The 15,525-nt window shown below is 40.5% G+C and overlaps 1 protein-coding gene across 2 annotated transcripts; it reads left to right on the top strand.

Moving 5' to 3' along the window:
• Nucleotides 1-11,531: 11,531 nt before the first annotated feature.
• Nucleotides 11,532-15,192, top strand: LOC130989041 (LOB domain-containing protein 36-like). 2 transcript variants are annotated; one of them, XM_057913034.1, is made up of 4 exons: nt 11,532-11,840; nt 11,939-11,992; nt 12,715-13,723; nt 14,962-15,192. In XM_057913034.1, the coding sequence occupies exon 3, from the start codon at nt 12,744-12,746 to the stop codon at nt 13,638-13,640; it is 897 nt and encodes a 298-aa protein (XP_057769017.1). In that variant the 5' UTR covers nt 11,532-11,840; nt 11,939-11,992; nt 12,715-12,743; the 3' UTR covers nt 13,641-13,723; nt 14,962-15,192. The 2 variants fall into 2 exon arrangements, with proteins under 2 accessions (XP_057769017.1, XP_057769018.1); XM_057913035.1 differs by having other exon boundaries at nt 11,546-11,840; nt 12,718-13,723.
• The last annotated feature ends 333 nt before the right edge of the window (nt 15,193-15,525 follow it).

Raw genomic sequence — 15,525 nt, forward strand, 5'->3', positions numbered from 1 at the left:
TATCTCTTAAAATACTTGGAGTTTTTGATCCTACTTTTTTTTATATGAAACTAGACTCAAAGAGGTTTCTTTTGGTATAAGTTACGACTCCAGGGGAGTTCGGTAAAGAGTCTGGTGAGGTTTTAAAGTTGAGTCAGTGCAGAGTGAAGTTTGTTTTTAACTTGTCTATGTGTTTTTTTTCATATGCTTAAGTGTTTATACTTGTTTATATGCTTGATTGCTATGAGTTTGAGCCAAGTTGAGAGTTAAGTCGATAATAGGACGTGTGAATCCTTAGAAGCCGAGTATACCTAGGGATTGAGTTTTAATGGGTAAATAGACGTTGAGTGAGAAGTTATAGTTAAGATGAGATTGGATTTAGAAATTGAGTTTTTGACTAAGGTTTGTTTTATCACATGAACTTTCGATGACGATGACGATGTGATGATGACATATGAAGGCTCGAGCGAGACGAAGAAGTAAGTTCCCTGATTTCTTTCCAGGATTAGCGAAGGACTTCAGGTGGGCAATAATTTGAGTATAAGTATATTATACGAGCTTTCTAAAATGATTTGATGATGTTATGAGTTGATCAAATGCTTTGAGATAAATGATATTTGAGAACTGTTTGAGTTGCCAATTTTTGATGTTGAGCTTGTGTGTTACCCTCTACTGATGAGACGAATTCGGTCCTGCCACAAGCGGGATTTTGTGCACAAAGGTGACTGCGAGCCGTCTTCGGGTCGGCCGGTCACGGTACTTGAGAGGGAGACCTACTTCTCAGTACCTTTGATGATGATGAGTTGTAGATGTGGTACATACATGTTAAGATTTTTGACTGCAGTCGTTTACTTATGATATCATGATTAAGAAAACTGTATGCATAGATTCATTTACGCTAACTTTATTTCTGTGTGTTGCTGAGATGTGGCAAGCTTCAAACCTATAGCTCTAAGAGCACTTTTCTTATTTTTTTTTTGGCTTTTGCCCACTGAGTATTATGTACTCACGCCCTGCATATATTTCTAAATGTGCAGGCTAAGCAGGGAGCGAGATTGGTCTGGTGCTGGTGGGGGAGAGTTTCAATCGATGTATTTTGAATTTCTATTTTGCCTTTATGATAATAGAGTCTTGATGTGTGAGATACTTAGTTTTCTTCTGAAATCAAGCAATACACTCACGGTTATGTGTCTTCATATATATAATCGGTTCGCATTTTGCTGCGATACTCTGCATTTTATGCTTCCTTATGAAAAATGAGCTATACCCGCTTTGTTTTTGTTCGTGAAATTCCTGATAATTAAAAAGTTATAACGACGTTAACAATTTTACCCTTGGGTTCTTTTATGATGATTTCCTTAACACCTTTTGATGCGAGCTTCCGCTTGATGCTTGGCCTATACATCTTATCTTTTATTCTTTAAAAATAGTCGTATCGATACTCGTACCCCGCTATTACCAGCATCGGGTTTTCGGGCTGCGACAGGGTGGTATTAGAGCAGGTCATCTGCTCTGAGTCTATTGCTTGACTATGTTGAACCTTTGATTGCTTCTACTCTTTTAAATTGAGTACTAGTCTAATTTGAATTCTTAGGCTAGTTTGAGAGAGTCAGTTTGAAACGAAACCCCAGCACCCCATCTCCTCCGGCTTAACGAGGTAAGAGGTTGATGTTGTTTCTTGTTGCTTTCCTGTTGAGAGCTGAGTATGATTTACTAATGAGTTGTGAATTGTTTTGATGACGGAATTGTTTGAGATGATGGATTCTGATATGAGGCAGTTGATGTGGAATATGAGGAGAGATGTTGAGGCTAGTATAGCCGATGCCCCACCGTACCAAACGAGGACGAGTATGTTGTTGATTGAGATGTACCAAGTAAGTTTCGTATCCATTTTCTAATGGGCATGATATTTTACAGGATGCAGAGTCGAGAAGAGGCAGTGATACAGAGACGATATAGCGAGGCGATGCGCCGATGGTTCAGGACTACTGGACTGCGAGAGGGCGATACTCTTGGGGAGTTTCTAGCGCATTACCATCGACGTTGGTTAGAGGCTAGTGCCCATGGGATAGATGAGGCTGAGGCTATTACTCACCTGATTCCACAGCTGCCACCCGAGTGGCAAGACTGGGCGGCTTCGCTGGTGCCGCAGGCCAAAAATCAGTCACTGCTGATTACATACATTCTCTTAGACCTTAGGAAAACCCCTGTTTACCCAGAGCCTAGGTCAAAACTAACTCCAGAAACTTGCTCTTTGAAGTTTAGTTGGCAAGATTTCAAACCTCCCTTCGACCAATAGAATCGAGTGTTTTAGTTGAAAAGGAGTTCAGGAAAGTACTCTGACTCCGTGAGATCCTAGTGCCAGTTCGTGCTAGGAGTGAGAAATCCAACACGAGTCAAGTCGTTGGTACTGAAGATTGGATATTCAGTTGATTCGATTGTGTGCACCCGGCTAAGCACACAGATTCGGTTTGTTGTGCACCCGTAAGCACAAGCATCGGTTTGCAGTGCACCCGTAAGCACATGCAGAGTGAAGTTGTTGGTCTGATCAACCGACCGGGATGCAGGAAGTATTTTCTGAACCATGTAAAAATCTCTGTGTTATTTACAGCTTTCAGTTTTACTTTCCTACTTGTGTTCTTACATTTGATAAACTGAATACTGATTAAATGCAAAGAGAAACCTAAGAGTAACAACGTGCTCAACAAAGGCTATTACGAAATAAAAGTATTTCTGCTGCGTATGTTATCAGTCTGACTGATCTATCATCTGATAGTCAGGAAGATTTATAACATCTCTGTTTAGCAAACTCGACTGAAGCCTTACGTGCATCAGTTAAGTTCCAGTGACTTAACTGATAAGTCATTATTGAAGAGTCTTTCAGTATCAGTCGTCAACCCTGTTTGGCCAAAACTCTTTTCAGTAAACAGGCGTCTAAGTTTGTGTGTAAAGTTTCGTTTTGATCTCTATCTTGAGATCCTTCTGATTTCAGAAAAGTAGCCTATAGGTGTATTCCCCCTCCCCCATACACCTATTCGAGACCCTCCGGACCTAACAAAGATCCTAAGCAAAATGAGGTATATCCCCTTTTCGGAGAAACAACCGTCCATGAAGGGCGTGGGAGAAACGCCAGACCTGCCTTTGATGAAAATCCGATGAAAGCACCAACAAAGGTTTTCCGTCCACCACAGATGGTTTGAGAACAACATAATCATGCGCTGAGACATCAGGATGTTTGGGTGTTTGTTGCTTAACTATCGACGCAAAAGATTTGATATTAGGGTTAGTTGGAAAATGAGGTGGAGCCGTAACCCTAGCTTCCATAACTGGCTGCCTCTGAACCCTGATTTCAGGGAAAAGCAAGTCCGAATCAGAGGGGCTACCGAAAGAGATATTAGCGCCGTCAAGGGCCGGCGGCTGGACCGGAGACTTAAGGGAGGCACGAACTAGGTTCGAAGTCTCCGGAAATAACACATCAGCGTCTAAAATATGCGACTAAATGGATGTACCATTGGGTGAACTAATCCGAGAAACAGCATGTGTGGATGGGAAAGAACCGCCGGCAGGGGGTAGATGAAAAATGAAGTTGTTGGAAATTTGAGGGAAACCAAAAGTGGTCATGGTGAGCAGGAGCGGTGCCGGTCGGAGAAAGCCAATAGCCGGCCGACGAGAAAGGGAGAAAAAGAAACCCTAGGCGGCGGCGCTAGGAGAGCCATAAAAAGAAAATTCTTTAATAATAGAAGGACACTAAAAGAGCTAGCTAGCCTTACGAATTATATAAAAATGTGGTGAAATTAAAAATTGAATTATATAAATGGCATTTTTAATAATAGAAGGGCAAGATGACGATTAAGCGCAGTCTGTTGGTAAGACGCTTCCCCTCCAACCAATAGGTCGGGGGTTCGAGTCACCCTATGAGCTAGAGTGTGAGTGGGTTTTTTCCTTTCTTTGGTTGTAACAATTTTTAAAAAATAATAATAATAGAAGGGCATTTTTAATAATAGAAGGACACTAAAAGAGCTAGCTAGCCTTACGATATAGAAAAGGATTGATGAGTGATTAAACAACTAATTTCGAATTATAGAAAAATGTGCTGAAATTAGAAATTGAACTATCTAATTTCGAATTACTGAAAAATGTGCTGAAATTAGAAATTGAATTATATAAATGGCATTTTTAATAATAGAAGGACACTAAAAGAGCTAGCTAGCCTTACAAATTATAGAAAAATGTGGTGAAATTAAAAATTGAATAATATAAATTGTATTTTTAATAATAGGACACACTAAAAGAGCTAGCGCTAGCATATAGAAAAGGATTGATAGCTGAAATTAGAAATTAGAAATTGAACTATAAATCAGTAAGAACTATAAATAAATATGCTGAAATTAGAAATTGAACTATAAAAACGCGCTGAAATTATAGAAAAATGTGTTGAAATTAGAAATTGAACTATCTAATTTCGAATTATAGAAAAATGTGCTGAAAATAGAAATTGAATTATATAAATGGCATTTTTAATAATAGAAGGACACTAAAAGAGCTAGCTAGCCTTACGAATTATAGAAAATGTGGTGAAATTAAAAATTGAATTATATAAATTGTATTTTTAATAATAGGACACAGTATGGCCCAGTTTGATTGGTTGTTTAAAGGCATATTAGCATATGTATATGGCAATACACGGGTGTTTGAAATCCTTTGAACATATTCCCGATGGCCCGCTAAAATTCAATAGCCCGGCCTTAAGTTACTGTTCATGTCGGATTACACAACTGGCACCCCCCCTCTGATACGTTTTCTAGACTTTGGGATTGAAATCCCTCTCCCAAAATTGCCCTTGATTTTTGTATCGAATTGAATTTTGGCCCCCAGATTTTCGAAGCTCTCATTTCCGGCGACCCTCGGTTCTAACCAAACGAAGAACACTCTCCTGCGCAGAATCGAATTTTCACCCACAGATTTTCGAAGCTCTCATTTCTAGCGACCCTCGGTTCTAACCAAACGAAGAACACTCTCCTGCGCAGAATCGAACTTTCACCCCGAGATTTTTGAAGCTCTCATTTCCGGCGACCCTCGGTTCTAACCAAACGAAGAACACTCTCCTGCGCAGAATCGAACTTTCACCCCCAGATTTTCGAAGCTCTCATTTCCGGCGACCCTCGGTTCTAACCAAACGAAGAACACTCTCCTGCGCAGAATCGAACTTTCACCCCCAGATTTTCGAAGCTCTCATTTCCGGCGACCCTCGGTTCCAACCTAACGAAGAACACTCTCCTGCGCAGAATCAACACACGGTGGGTACAAATTGTAGAAAGGAAAGAGATCAATTAAGGAGATTCAGAATCAATCTATCAATCAAAGATCCTTGATAGATGTTTCCTTTTTACTTTCTTACCTTATTTAGATCAAATGTAACCCTATAAAAGGGAGTCTGTAACACTCAATGAAATCAAGAAATACAATACAAACTTCACAGCCTCATAACATGTCTTCTCTATATACAAAATCCTTTATACCATGTTTTAACATGGTATCAGAGCAGGTTTAGTGATCCTAGGAACTCAGAAATTTCATCATCGTTCCTACACCCTTAGCCAATTTTTTTTTACTCTTCCTGCAAAATCAATTCAAGATGTCAGAGGAGAAACAAACCACCAACTCTGCAAATACAAACAATGAGTTAACCCAACAAATCGCCAATCTAATGCGAAACTCCGACAACGTCATACTCGGGTTCAAGTTAGATGGCAACAATTATCCGCTATGGGCACGCCTCATGAAGGTGGCCATAGGCAGCAGAGGCAGATCCCAACACATTACCGGACAACCACCACCACCCAAAATCACAGATCCCGATTACTACAAGTGGGAAGAAACGGATCTATCCGTTTTTCTTGGTTAATACAGAACATGGAGGGGAAATTAGTGATGAATTTCGCCCAACATCAGACGGCTAAAGCCGTTTGGGACAGCTTAGCAGTAACTTACGGAAGTGGAGCCGCCGATCCGCTCCAAATTTACGACCTGGAGGTTAAAGCAAACAAGGTGAACCAAGGGAAACTTACTCTTGAAGAGTACTGGAATGAGTTACAGGCAATATGGCTCAATATTGATAGAAGGGAGCCAAATCCGCTTGGCTGTTGCGAAGAAGGCATAGCCAAATATCGGAAATTGATCGAAAACCGGAGGCTATACCAATTTCTCTCCGGATTGAACGCAAAATACGACAATATCCGGCGGGATATCCTCAAGGAGACCCCTGCTCCCCCAGCAGAGTTGGCGTTCTCAAAAGTAAGAAGGGAGGCCGCCCGGCTACAAATCTTGCAGCCGGCAACCAACCGCTCCGACGCCGACACTTCATCATCGGGAGAGATCGGGACCGGGCTCGCCACTACCTACCGCCCTGCTCAACGGAGTGAAATCTGTCCGCCACAAACCACCGCCGGCAGAAACTCTCAAACGCGCTCAGGAAATCCATCATCGCGCAAGAAAGAAGATAAATCAAAACTCTACTGCACTCATTGTGGCATGAACAAACACACCAAGGAAATGTGTTTCCAGCTCGTTGGCTACCCGGAATGGTGGGAAGACAACCACAAAATGGCAAAAAGCAAAGTGGCGAGTAGCATCGGAAACGGTCAGGAGCAGACCGGAGCAACGGCGGGTGTCGCGAGAGCAGCGGCGGTGGCTGTGGATCGGTCATCTCCGGCTGGGCAGAATGGGGGCGGCGGGCTTGAGGGGGAGGCGGCTGGAGGAAATTGTAGAGGACTAAAATCAGGTATAGGGTTTGGTATTTTCACACCGAACCCTCCATCTTTTCCTTATTCTCATAAAAGACCCCATTTTATGAGCACTACCCCCCCAAGTTCTGAGATATTACAAAAGCCATCCCTTGATTGTTCAGAATTGCAAAAATTACCCCATGTTATGCAAACTGCCTCCCTAGCTTCTCACAAATAAAAAAATCGCCCCCTAAATACTTCCGCTGCATATCAAACCTCTTGTGATAATAGGGATAGAGATAAAGGGTGGATTTTTTATTGTGGAGCTACTGATACAATGACCTTTGATAAAACTGATATAATTGAGTCATCACCATCATATCGAACACATGTTCAAACTGCAAATGGTGGTTTGACCCGTGTTGAGGGAACCGGAACTATAGAAATCTCTCCAACTCTTCGACTATCCAATTGTCTATATGTTCCGTCTCTCTCTCATAAACTAATGTCTATCAGTCATGTTACAAAAGAGCTCAATTGTACCATGTTAATACATCCTCGCTTCTGTTTTCTTCAGGATATCAGGACGGCGGAGATTATTGGGCGTGGCACTGAGCGGAATGGATTGTACTATGTGGATGAGATAGCTCAACAAGGAAAGGTGATGCTGGCTCACGGAACTACAGACTGGGAAACCTGGCTTTGGCATCGTCGATTAGGGCATCCTTCCACGGGTTATCTTAAAATTTTGTTTCCTAAATTAGTTAAAAATGAAACTTTGTCTTGTGAAACTTGTGTTTTGGCTAAGAGTCATAGACAAACTTTTAAACTCAATGATACACAAGTTGATTCTATTTTTTCTCTGGTTCACTCTGATGTTTGGGGACCTTCACCTATTGCTGGGGGGACAAGGTTTTAGATATTTTCTGCTTCTTATTGATGATTGCACTAGGATGACATGGGTATATTTTCTCACACACAAATCTCAAGTTTTTGAAAAATTTACCCATTTTTATACCATGATCCAAACTCAATTTCAGAAAAATGTCCAAACTCTTAGAACTGATAACGGGGGGGGGGGGGGGGGGAATTTGTCAATAATTCCATGAAAAATTTCTGCCAACAAAAAGGGATAATCCACCAAACCACTTGTCCCCACACCCCAGAACAAAATGGTGTTGCCGAGAGAAAAAAAAATCATATTTTACTTTAAATGACTCGTGCTATGATGATTGAGTCACATGTACCCACTTCTTTTTGGCCTGAAGCTGTTGCAACCTCTGTTTACCTTATAAACCGTCTTCCGACTAGAACTCTCCAACTTAAAACCCCTTTACAAAAATTGTCTACTCTTGCCGCTATACCTATGGCCCTTACACTTCAACCTCGTGTCTTTGGCTGTTCCGTGTTTGTTCATATCCCCAAACATGAACGAACAAAACTCTCTCCTTAAGTGTGTGTTTGTAGGATATGGGGTTAATCAAAAAGGGTATAGATGTTACAATCCTCAAACCCGTCAAATCATAACCACCATGAACTGCGACTTTCTTGAAACTGAGTATTTTTACAATCACCACCTTAACAGTCAGGGGGAGAGTAGGAGTGGGAAAGAAAGTGAGTTCGACTTGTTAAGTTGGTTACCAATGGCAGGACCGGAAGCAGATACAACAGAAAAAGTTAACCTGACCACCGAGCATGCCTCATCCACATCTGAACAATCCAGTCCACTACATGAGCCGCCTATATCTTCTCCGCTACTGATATCTGAGGTAAGGGCTCCTGAAACTAGTACTATGGCTTCCGATTCTACTAATCCTATTACTCAAATGGTTGAAGAAGAACAGGAGGTACAGGAGGATCATACGGTGGATGGAAAGAGATATGTGTTACCACCAAGGAGTACTCGGGGTATTCCTCCTAAACGTTATTCTCCAGAAAAGTTTGGGAGAAACTCTCGGTACTCTATTGGGAATTTTGCCAAAGGAAACTTGTCCAAAAGTGCAACAGCCTATGAAGCAGCCTTATATGACGAGGAGATCCCACAGACAGCAGAACATGCACAAGATCGAGCATTGGAGAAATGCTATGAAGAAGGAGATAGGTGCCCTGAACCGGAATCACACATGGGAGAAGTGCAGGTTGCCGAAAGGGAAGAAAACTGTAGGATGCAAATGGGTTTTCACAATTAAAAGGAGACCGGATGGTTCTGTTGAGCGTTACAATGCTCGACAAGTCGCAAAAGGATACACACAGATGTATGGGATCAACTATGAAGAGACCTTCTCACCCGTTGCAAAGATGAACACCGTTAGAGTCCTCCTCTCCATTGCTCCTAATAAAGACTGGGACCTCCATCAGTTCGATGTTACAAATGCCTTCCTTCATGGAGAACTTGAAGAAGATAGGGAAGTCTACATGGAGGTACCCCAAGGTTTTTCAGATGATTTTGAAGATGGAGAGGTATGCAAGTTGAAGAAAACCTTATATGGGCTCAAACAGTCTCCCAGAGCCTGGTTTGGGAGATTCACCACAGCCATGAAGAAGTTTGGATACCAGCAAAGCAACTCAGACCACACCTTATTCTTAAAAAGACGAGGTGATCTTATTTCTTGTTTGGTTATTTATGTTGATGATATGATCATAACAGGGGATGACACAGAGGAGATCCAGAAGTTGAAAGAAAGTTTGTTCAAAGAATTCGAGATGAAAGACCTAGGAAAACTCAAATACTTCCTTGGAATTGAAGTTCTCAGATCAAAGAAGGGGATCTTCATCAACCAGAAGAAGTATACTCTAGATCTTCTAGCAGAAACAAGGATGCTAGATTGCAAGCCAGCAGAAACTCCTATTGTTGTAAATCATGGGCTACAAATAGTGAAAGGAGCTGAGTTAACTGATCGAGGACAATATCAGCGTCTGGTGGGAAAACTCATCTACCTTTCTCATACCCGACCTGATATTGCCTATGCAGTTAGTGTTGTGAGTCAATTTATGCACCAACCACAGGCTGACCACTTGGAAGCTGAGCTCAGAATTGTGAGATACTTGAAAGGAACCTTTGATTATGGAGTGCTGTTCAAGAGGACAGGACATTTGGAGATACAAGCCTACACGGATGCTGATTGGGCTGGAAACCCGATGGACAGGAAATCAACCGCAGGATACTTTGCATTTATCGGAGGTAATCTTGTATCATGGAGGAGTAAGAAACAGAAGGTGGTGTCTCTCTCTAGTGCAGAATCAGAGTTCAGAGGAATCAAGAGTGGGCTGACTGAAGTTCTTTGGTTAAGGAAACTATTAATGGAGTTAGGTCTTCATCCAACAAAAACATGCCAAATGTTTTGTGACAACAAAGCTGCCATCAGCATATCTGAGAACCCTGTTCAACATGATAGAACCAAACACGTTGAGGTTGATAGGCACTTTATCAAAGAAAAGATTGAAGGCGGCATTGTGACTTTACCGTTTGTACGATCAGAAGACCAACTTGCAGATATCCTAACCAAAGCCGTGAACTCCAAGTTTTTTGCAGAAGTTCTTGGCAAGTTGAGTATCGGAAATCCAGTCACTCAACTTGAGGGGGAGTGTTGAAAGGAAAGAGATCAATTAAGGAGATTCAAAATCAATCTATCAATCAAAGATCCTTGATAGATGTTTCCTTTTTACTTTCTTACCTTATTTAGATCAAATGTAACCCTATAAAAGGGAGTCTGTAACACTCAATGAAATCAAGAAATACAATACAAACTTCACATCCTCATAACATGTCTTCTCTATATACAAAATCCTTTATACCATGTTTTAACACAAATATGAGAATCCAATTTTAAATCTGGTAATCCTTGTTCCCTTTCTTTTCGAAACCATGCAATTTTTTATTTTTTTTGTATATTGTTCACACATAAAATTATTGTCTCTAGGGTCTTCGCATTATACAAATTGTTTGGGGGATATATGTTTTCAAAATTTTAGACTTTATAAAGTTAAATCCTTCTGTTTGTATTTTGTTTGTGGGCGAAATTATTGGTGTGGTGCTTGATTTACACTTCTTAAGACAACATTGCTTAGCTGTTGTAATCTTGCTGTTGTGAGTTCTGTAATCTTGTTGTTGTGAGTTCATTTGAAAGTTATGAATTTAATATTTGAGTTGATGCAGGGACGCCTGATTATCAATTTTGTGATAGTAAATATGCCAGCTGATTATCTTAAAGTGTGCACTCATCAATTGAGCTACCAGATGGCTCGGTTCGGATGTAACATCTTCATACGTGCCTCCAACTGCTGGCAGAGGAGTATACGTCAGATAAATGTGTTGAAAGATGAAGTAGAAGCTGGGACCTGCTGTAGTGGGATTTGCTAGCCAAAGAAGAATTGAGAATGAAGGCAGCTAAAGATTGTGGTGCACCACTGATTGAGAATGAAGGCAGCTAAAGAAGCTACAGATCTCGAGAAAGCAGGACAACACAAACATGCGTGTACCACTGATTGAGAAAATTTTGATGGAATTGTGTGGGAGAAGAGATGAGAGAAAATTTTAACGAAGGGGTTTTTATGTCTTTCTTACTTATTATCTGCGCTAGCATATAGAAAAGGATTGATGGCTGAATTTAGAAATTGAACTATAAATCAGTAAGAACTATAAATAAATATGCTGAAATTAGAAATTGAACTATAAAAACGCGCTGTAATGCGCTGGGTGGGTTTCGACCCCAAACCGGTTTTGAAGGCACAACCAATTGCGCTGGAAGCTCAACTGGTATTATTTGCATTAATACCTCTATATATATATATATATATATAAGGTAGTAATATTCTAATTGAATGTGCGCTCACCATGCGCGCTGGGGTGCTGCGCCGCATGTAAGTGTGCCTCTAAAAATTGACATGACTGACTCTCTCTCTCTCTCTCTCTCTCCTTCATCTGGTTATGATCGCTCTCCCCCCTCCTCTGGAATGTAAATCCTTTATTCTTATCTCCCTGTTTCTAATAATCTCCTATATTAAAAACTCCAAATAGTACTTCTTTCCCTCTTTTTCTTTTTTGTGGTTGTTTTTTTGGGATTGAGAAATTTGAAGATCGGATCCAGAAATCCTTGAACTCAAACCCTATGCTCCACTCTCTCCAATAAGCCGAAGGTTCTTTCCATATTTTCCACTCTACTTTTTCATTTCTCACGTCGATTAGCCTCTTTTTCTTTGATTGTTACATTTCTTTTTTGTTTTTCGCCTCGCAGATGCTGTGAGTGTCGCGGAGAGAGTCATTTCGAGTAGGTTTTCGTAAGAATAAGGTGAGGAACTTGGGTGAAAAATTTATATATATATATATATGTATGCTTCTTGACATGTTTTACAATTTCTGTGTTGGTTTCTCGAATGTGAATTTGATGAGGTTTTCTTGAAGACCGAAAAAGATCTTAGACGTTTAGATTCACAGAAATGAATGTTGTTTATCATTTCAGATTTTTCCCCCTTTTGTTGGTTTGCTCGCCGCCGCCGCGTCCTGCGGCATTCACCGCCCAACCTATTTCGATTTTATTTACTTTTTTCCATTGCATTCGCCTCCACTTGCAAAACACATATAATTATACTTTTTGCATGATTTAATTATGTATGTGAATGAACTGGAAAATGCATATATCGACGATCAATCGTGTTAATGCATTCACATTAATTGATAGTATAAAATGTAATCAATTCGTTTATCCCTTTCCCATCATCTTCTGACTTTGTTCATATACAATGAGTGACTTGCTTTTAAGAAATGGATATATTGACTTTCCATGTTGGCTTCGATTCTCTCCTTAATTTATTGCCTTTTTACTGCTTGTCTCTTTAATCGGAGAAGGAAACTTCGCTGAATTACATACATATGCACCGTTTCATTATTTTCATTTTTTAAACTGCCTAAACATGTGCAAAGTTAGTACATGAAATCACCGATTTCGAAGCCCCATTGATTATTGCAATTTGATCATTTGCACACTAACCAATGTTTCCATTCGAAACGCAGAAGGAAGAATAGGAAGGAAGTAGTAAAAAATGTCGTCTTCAAACTCGCCGTGCGCCGCGTGCAAGTGCCTCCGGCGGAAGTGCACGCAGGAGTGCGTGTTCGCGCCGTATTTCCCGCCGGACAATCCGCAGAAGTTCACGAACGTGCATAAAGTCTTCGGCGCCAGCAACGTCTCGAAGCTTCTGAACGAGCTGAACGCCAGCCAGCGGGAGGACGCCGTGAACTCCCTCGCCTACGAGGCCGAGTACCGCCTCCGGGACCCCGTCTACGGCTGCGTCGGCCTCATCTCCCTCCTCCAGCAGAAGCTCAAGCAGGTGCAGGTCGATTTAGACAATGCCAAGAAGGAATTAGCCACGTATATCGGGCCGTCGGCGATGCTGCCGATTTTGAACCACCCGGGATACGTGCAGCCGCACTCCAACTACGGGCCCTCCGGCTACCAGATGTTGCCGTACAATGTGCAGCCGATTATGGGGATCCCGACGCATGGGGCGCAGCTCATGATCCGGGAGCCGCAGCAGCAGTTTCTCGAGGTGGCCGCGGTGGCGGCGAGAGAGCAGGAGATGATGCGGAGCTACGAGCAGCAGCAGCAAAATCATGAATTGATGAGATTTAACGGCGGCGGGTTTGATGATGGTGGAGGCCCCGTCACTGCCACTGGATTCAACCAGATTGGCGGGGGCGGAGCCCCCTCGCTGGCGTTGGGGAGCTCTTACGAAGCCATCCCTTACCACCAGATTCAGCAGCAAGAGCAGCAGCAGTCTAATTACCATCTCCACCAGCAGCAGCAGCAGCAAGAACTTTTGCTGCAGCATAGTAATCATCAGCCTCCTCCTCCGCAGTCGGCGTCGCACACGCAACAACAGCAGCACCAGCTACGAGCTAAAAGCGAGGAGGAGGAAAGGAGCATTGGTCCTTCTTGTTAATTCTGACACTTAGTCGCAAAATTCATATCAAACTGCACATGCCCTCTGAGCCTTATTCCTTCAACAATTTCTTATTTATCCAGGTAAATAATATTTCAATCTTGTTCACTTTCTTCTTCTGCATTAAATGCGAGCAAGATTTTTGCATAGTTTCTTTTAGCATAATCTGCTCAATGCAGAAGGAATTGCAAAAATTTACTATGTGTTGCATAGTGCAGCAGGTGGGTTGGTTATGGGAATTATTGTCTTGTCACAGCCACAGACAAATCAGTAATCATGACTTCCCAAACCTATTAAAAACCCTATGATCCATTTTTTCAACTAGTGTACGTCTTTGGTTCTTTGCATTTTATGATGGATGCAGCATTTCAGCCAGATTTAGGTAATACTGTAGAATATATATATATATATATATACACGCATATATATGTAGGCAGTTGTGTGATAATAAATGTTGCCCAACTATAATTTACTTATTCCAAGTACTGCTCCACACATGCTTCAACTTATCCAAGAATGGAATTAGAAATTTTGATGGGGTCAAGTCATATCTAGAAAGTGAAAGAACCTCCTGAAAATATTTTTTGTACAACTAATAGGGAATTAAGGCTGGCCCGAGTAGTTGAAGGGTTCATTAGTTTTTTTTTTTTTTTTTGGCACACCAATAAACAGAAATTAAAAAGAAAGGGACTGCACGTTTTTCACTAATAGTACTGTACCTTTATGTCTGAATGAACATAATTCTTCCATGTTTAGCCTACTAAAATGGACTTATTTAGTCTATTTTATTATGACAAATTGTCCTTTTCTGCTTGGTGTTCCTAACTTTATCTTGTGCTTAAATGTTTATTTGTATGACTTGCATAAATGGTGATCAATGCATTCGTGTGAAAAGGGAAAAGTTTATTGTGATGGTGATGTTTCAGCTTGTTGTGTTATTTTTATTAGGGATTTTTCCGTTCAAGTAAGAATAAGATCTTCGTCATCTTTGTTTAATTTTGTGAATTTTAAATTTTGACTCCATTTTTGGGCTCAGTGTACTGCAATGTATACACTGGAATAAATGATACATGCAATATATACTTTGGTATAAACCAAAAATTATCTATCTGCATTAATAGTGTTGTTAGATCTAAATGTTCTCTGTGTACACACTTTATACTATATAAATTAACGCTATTGTCTTATTCAATGACTAGTCATATAATATTATTAATCTTCAATTCATTTCTCAAATGGGATGGAATTGAACGACCATATTATCATGTTTTAATCATCCAACTGTTCCCTTGATTAATATTTATTATAATTTTTCTTGCAGCAAAGTATAGACTGGAGCGACAATAGGAAAGATGGAGTGAGAGAAGAGAGAGATAGAGCTAGAGCTGGAGAGGTATTCACATGTACGTACAGTTTTATTTTCTTTTTCTTTCAATTTTATGGATACATTAGAAATGTAGGAGCCGCGTTGATTTCAATACTAGTGTTCTCTTTCAGTTTATATTTTCAAAGGGTTACTTGTTTTTGCCGGAATCCCACTACACTTTGACAATTCCATTGCTTTTCTTTAAAGAAACAAAACTACCAGTGCATTAAGCTCATGCACATGCACATCTACACACACACTAATATATATATTCTCGTTCAAGTGATCACATGTCATCTTTTCCCTTGGAATTGGTGCAATGTTTTAGCTATGCATACAGTGTTAATATATATATTTTTGGATGATAATATTAATGATTTAAGATTGTTAAGTGATTTTGTTGCAATGGCAGAAATCATATTCTATATGGTTAAATTACTGTTGTGGCCCTAATAAATTTATTTTGAATACATACTTATGTTCATATTTTATCATATAAATTAATTAGAGTTAATTATA

The sequence above is a fragment of the Salvia miltiorrhiza genome, chromosome 6, assembly GCF_028751815.1.
Source record: "Salvia miltiorrhiza cultivar Shanhuang (shh) chromosome 6, IMPLAD_Smil_shh, whole genome shotgun sequence".
NCBI lineage: Eukaryota > Viridiplantae > Streptophyta > Magnoliopsida > Lamiales > Lamiaceae > Salvia > Salvia miltiorrhiza.

What these genes read in the sequence shown, in the direction of transcription:
- LOC130989041 (XM_057913034.1), top strand. Translation starts at nt 12,744, where the DNA reads ATGTCGTCTTCAAACTCGCCGTGCGCCGCGTGCAAGTGCCTCCGGCGG.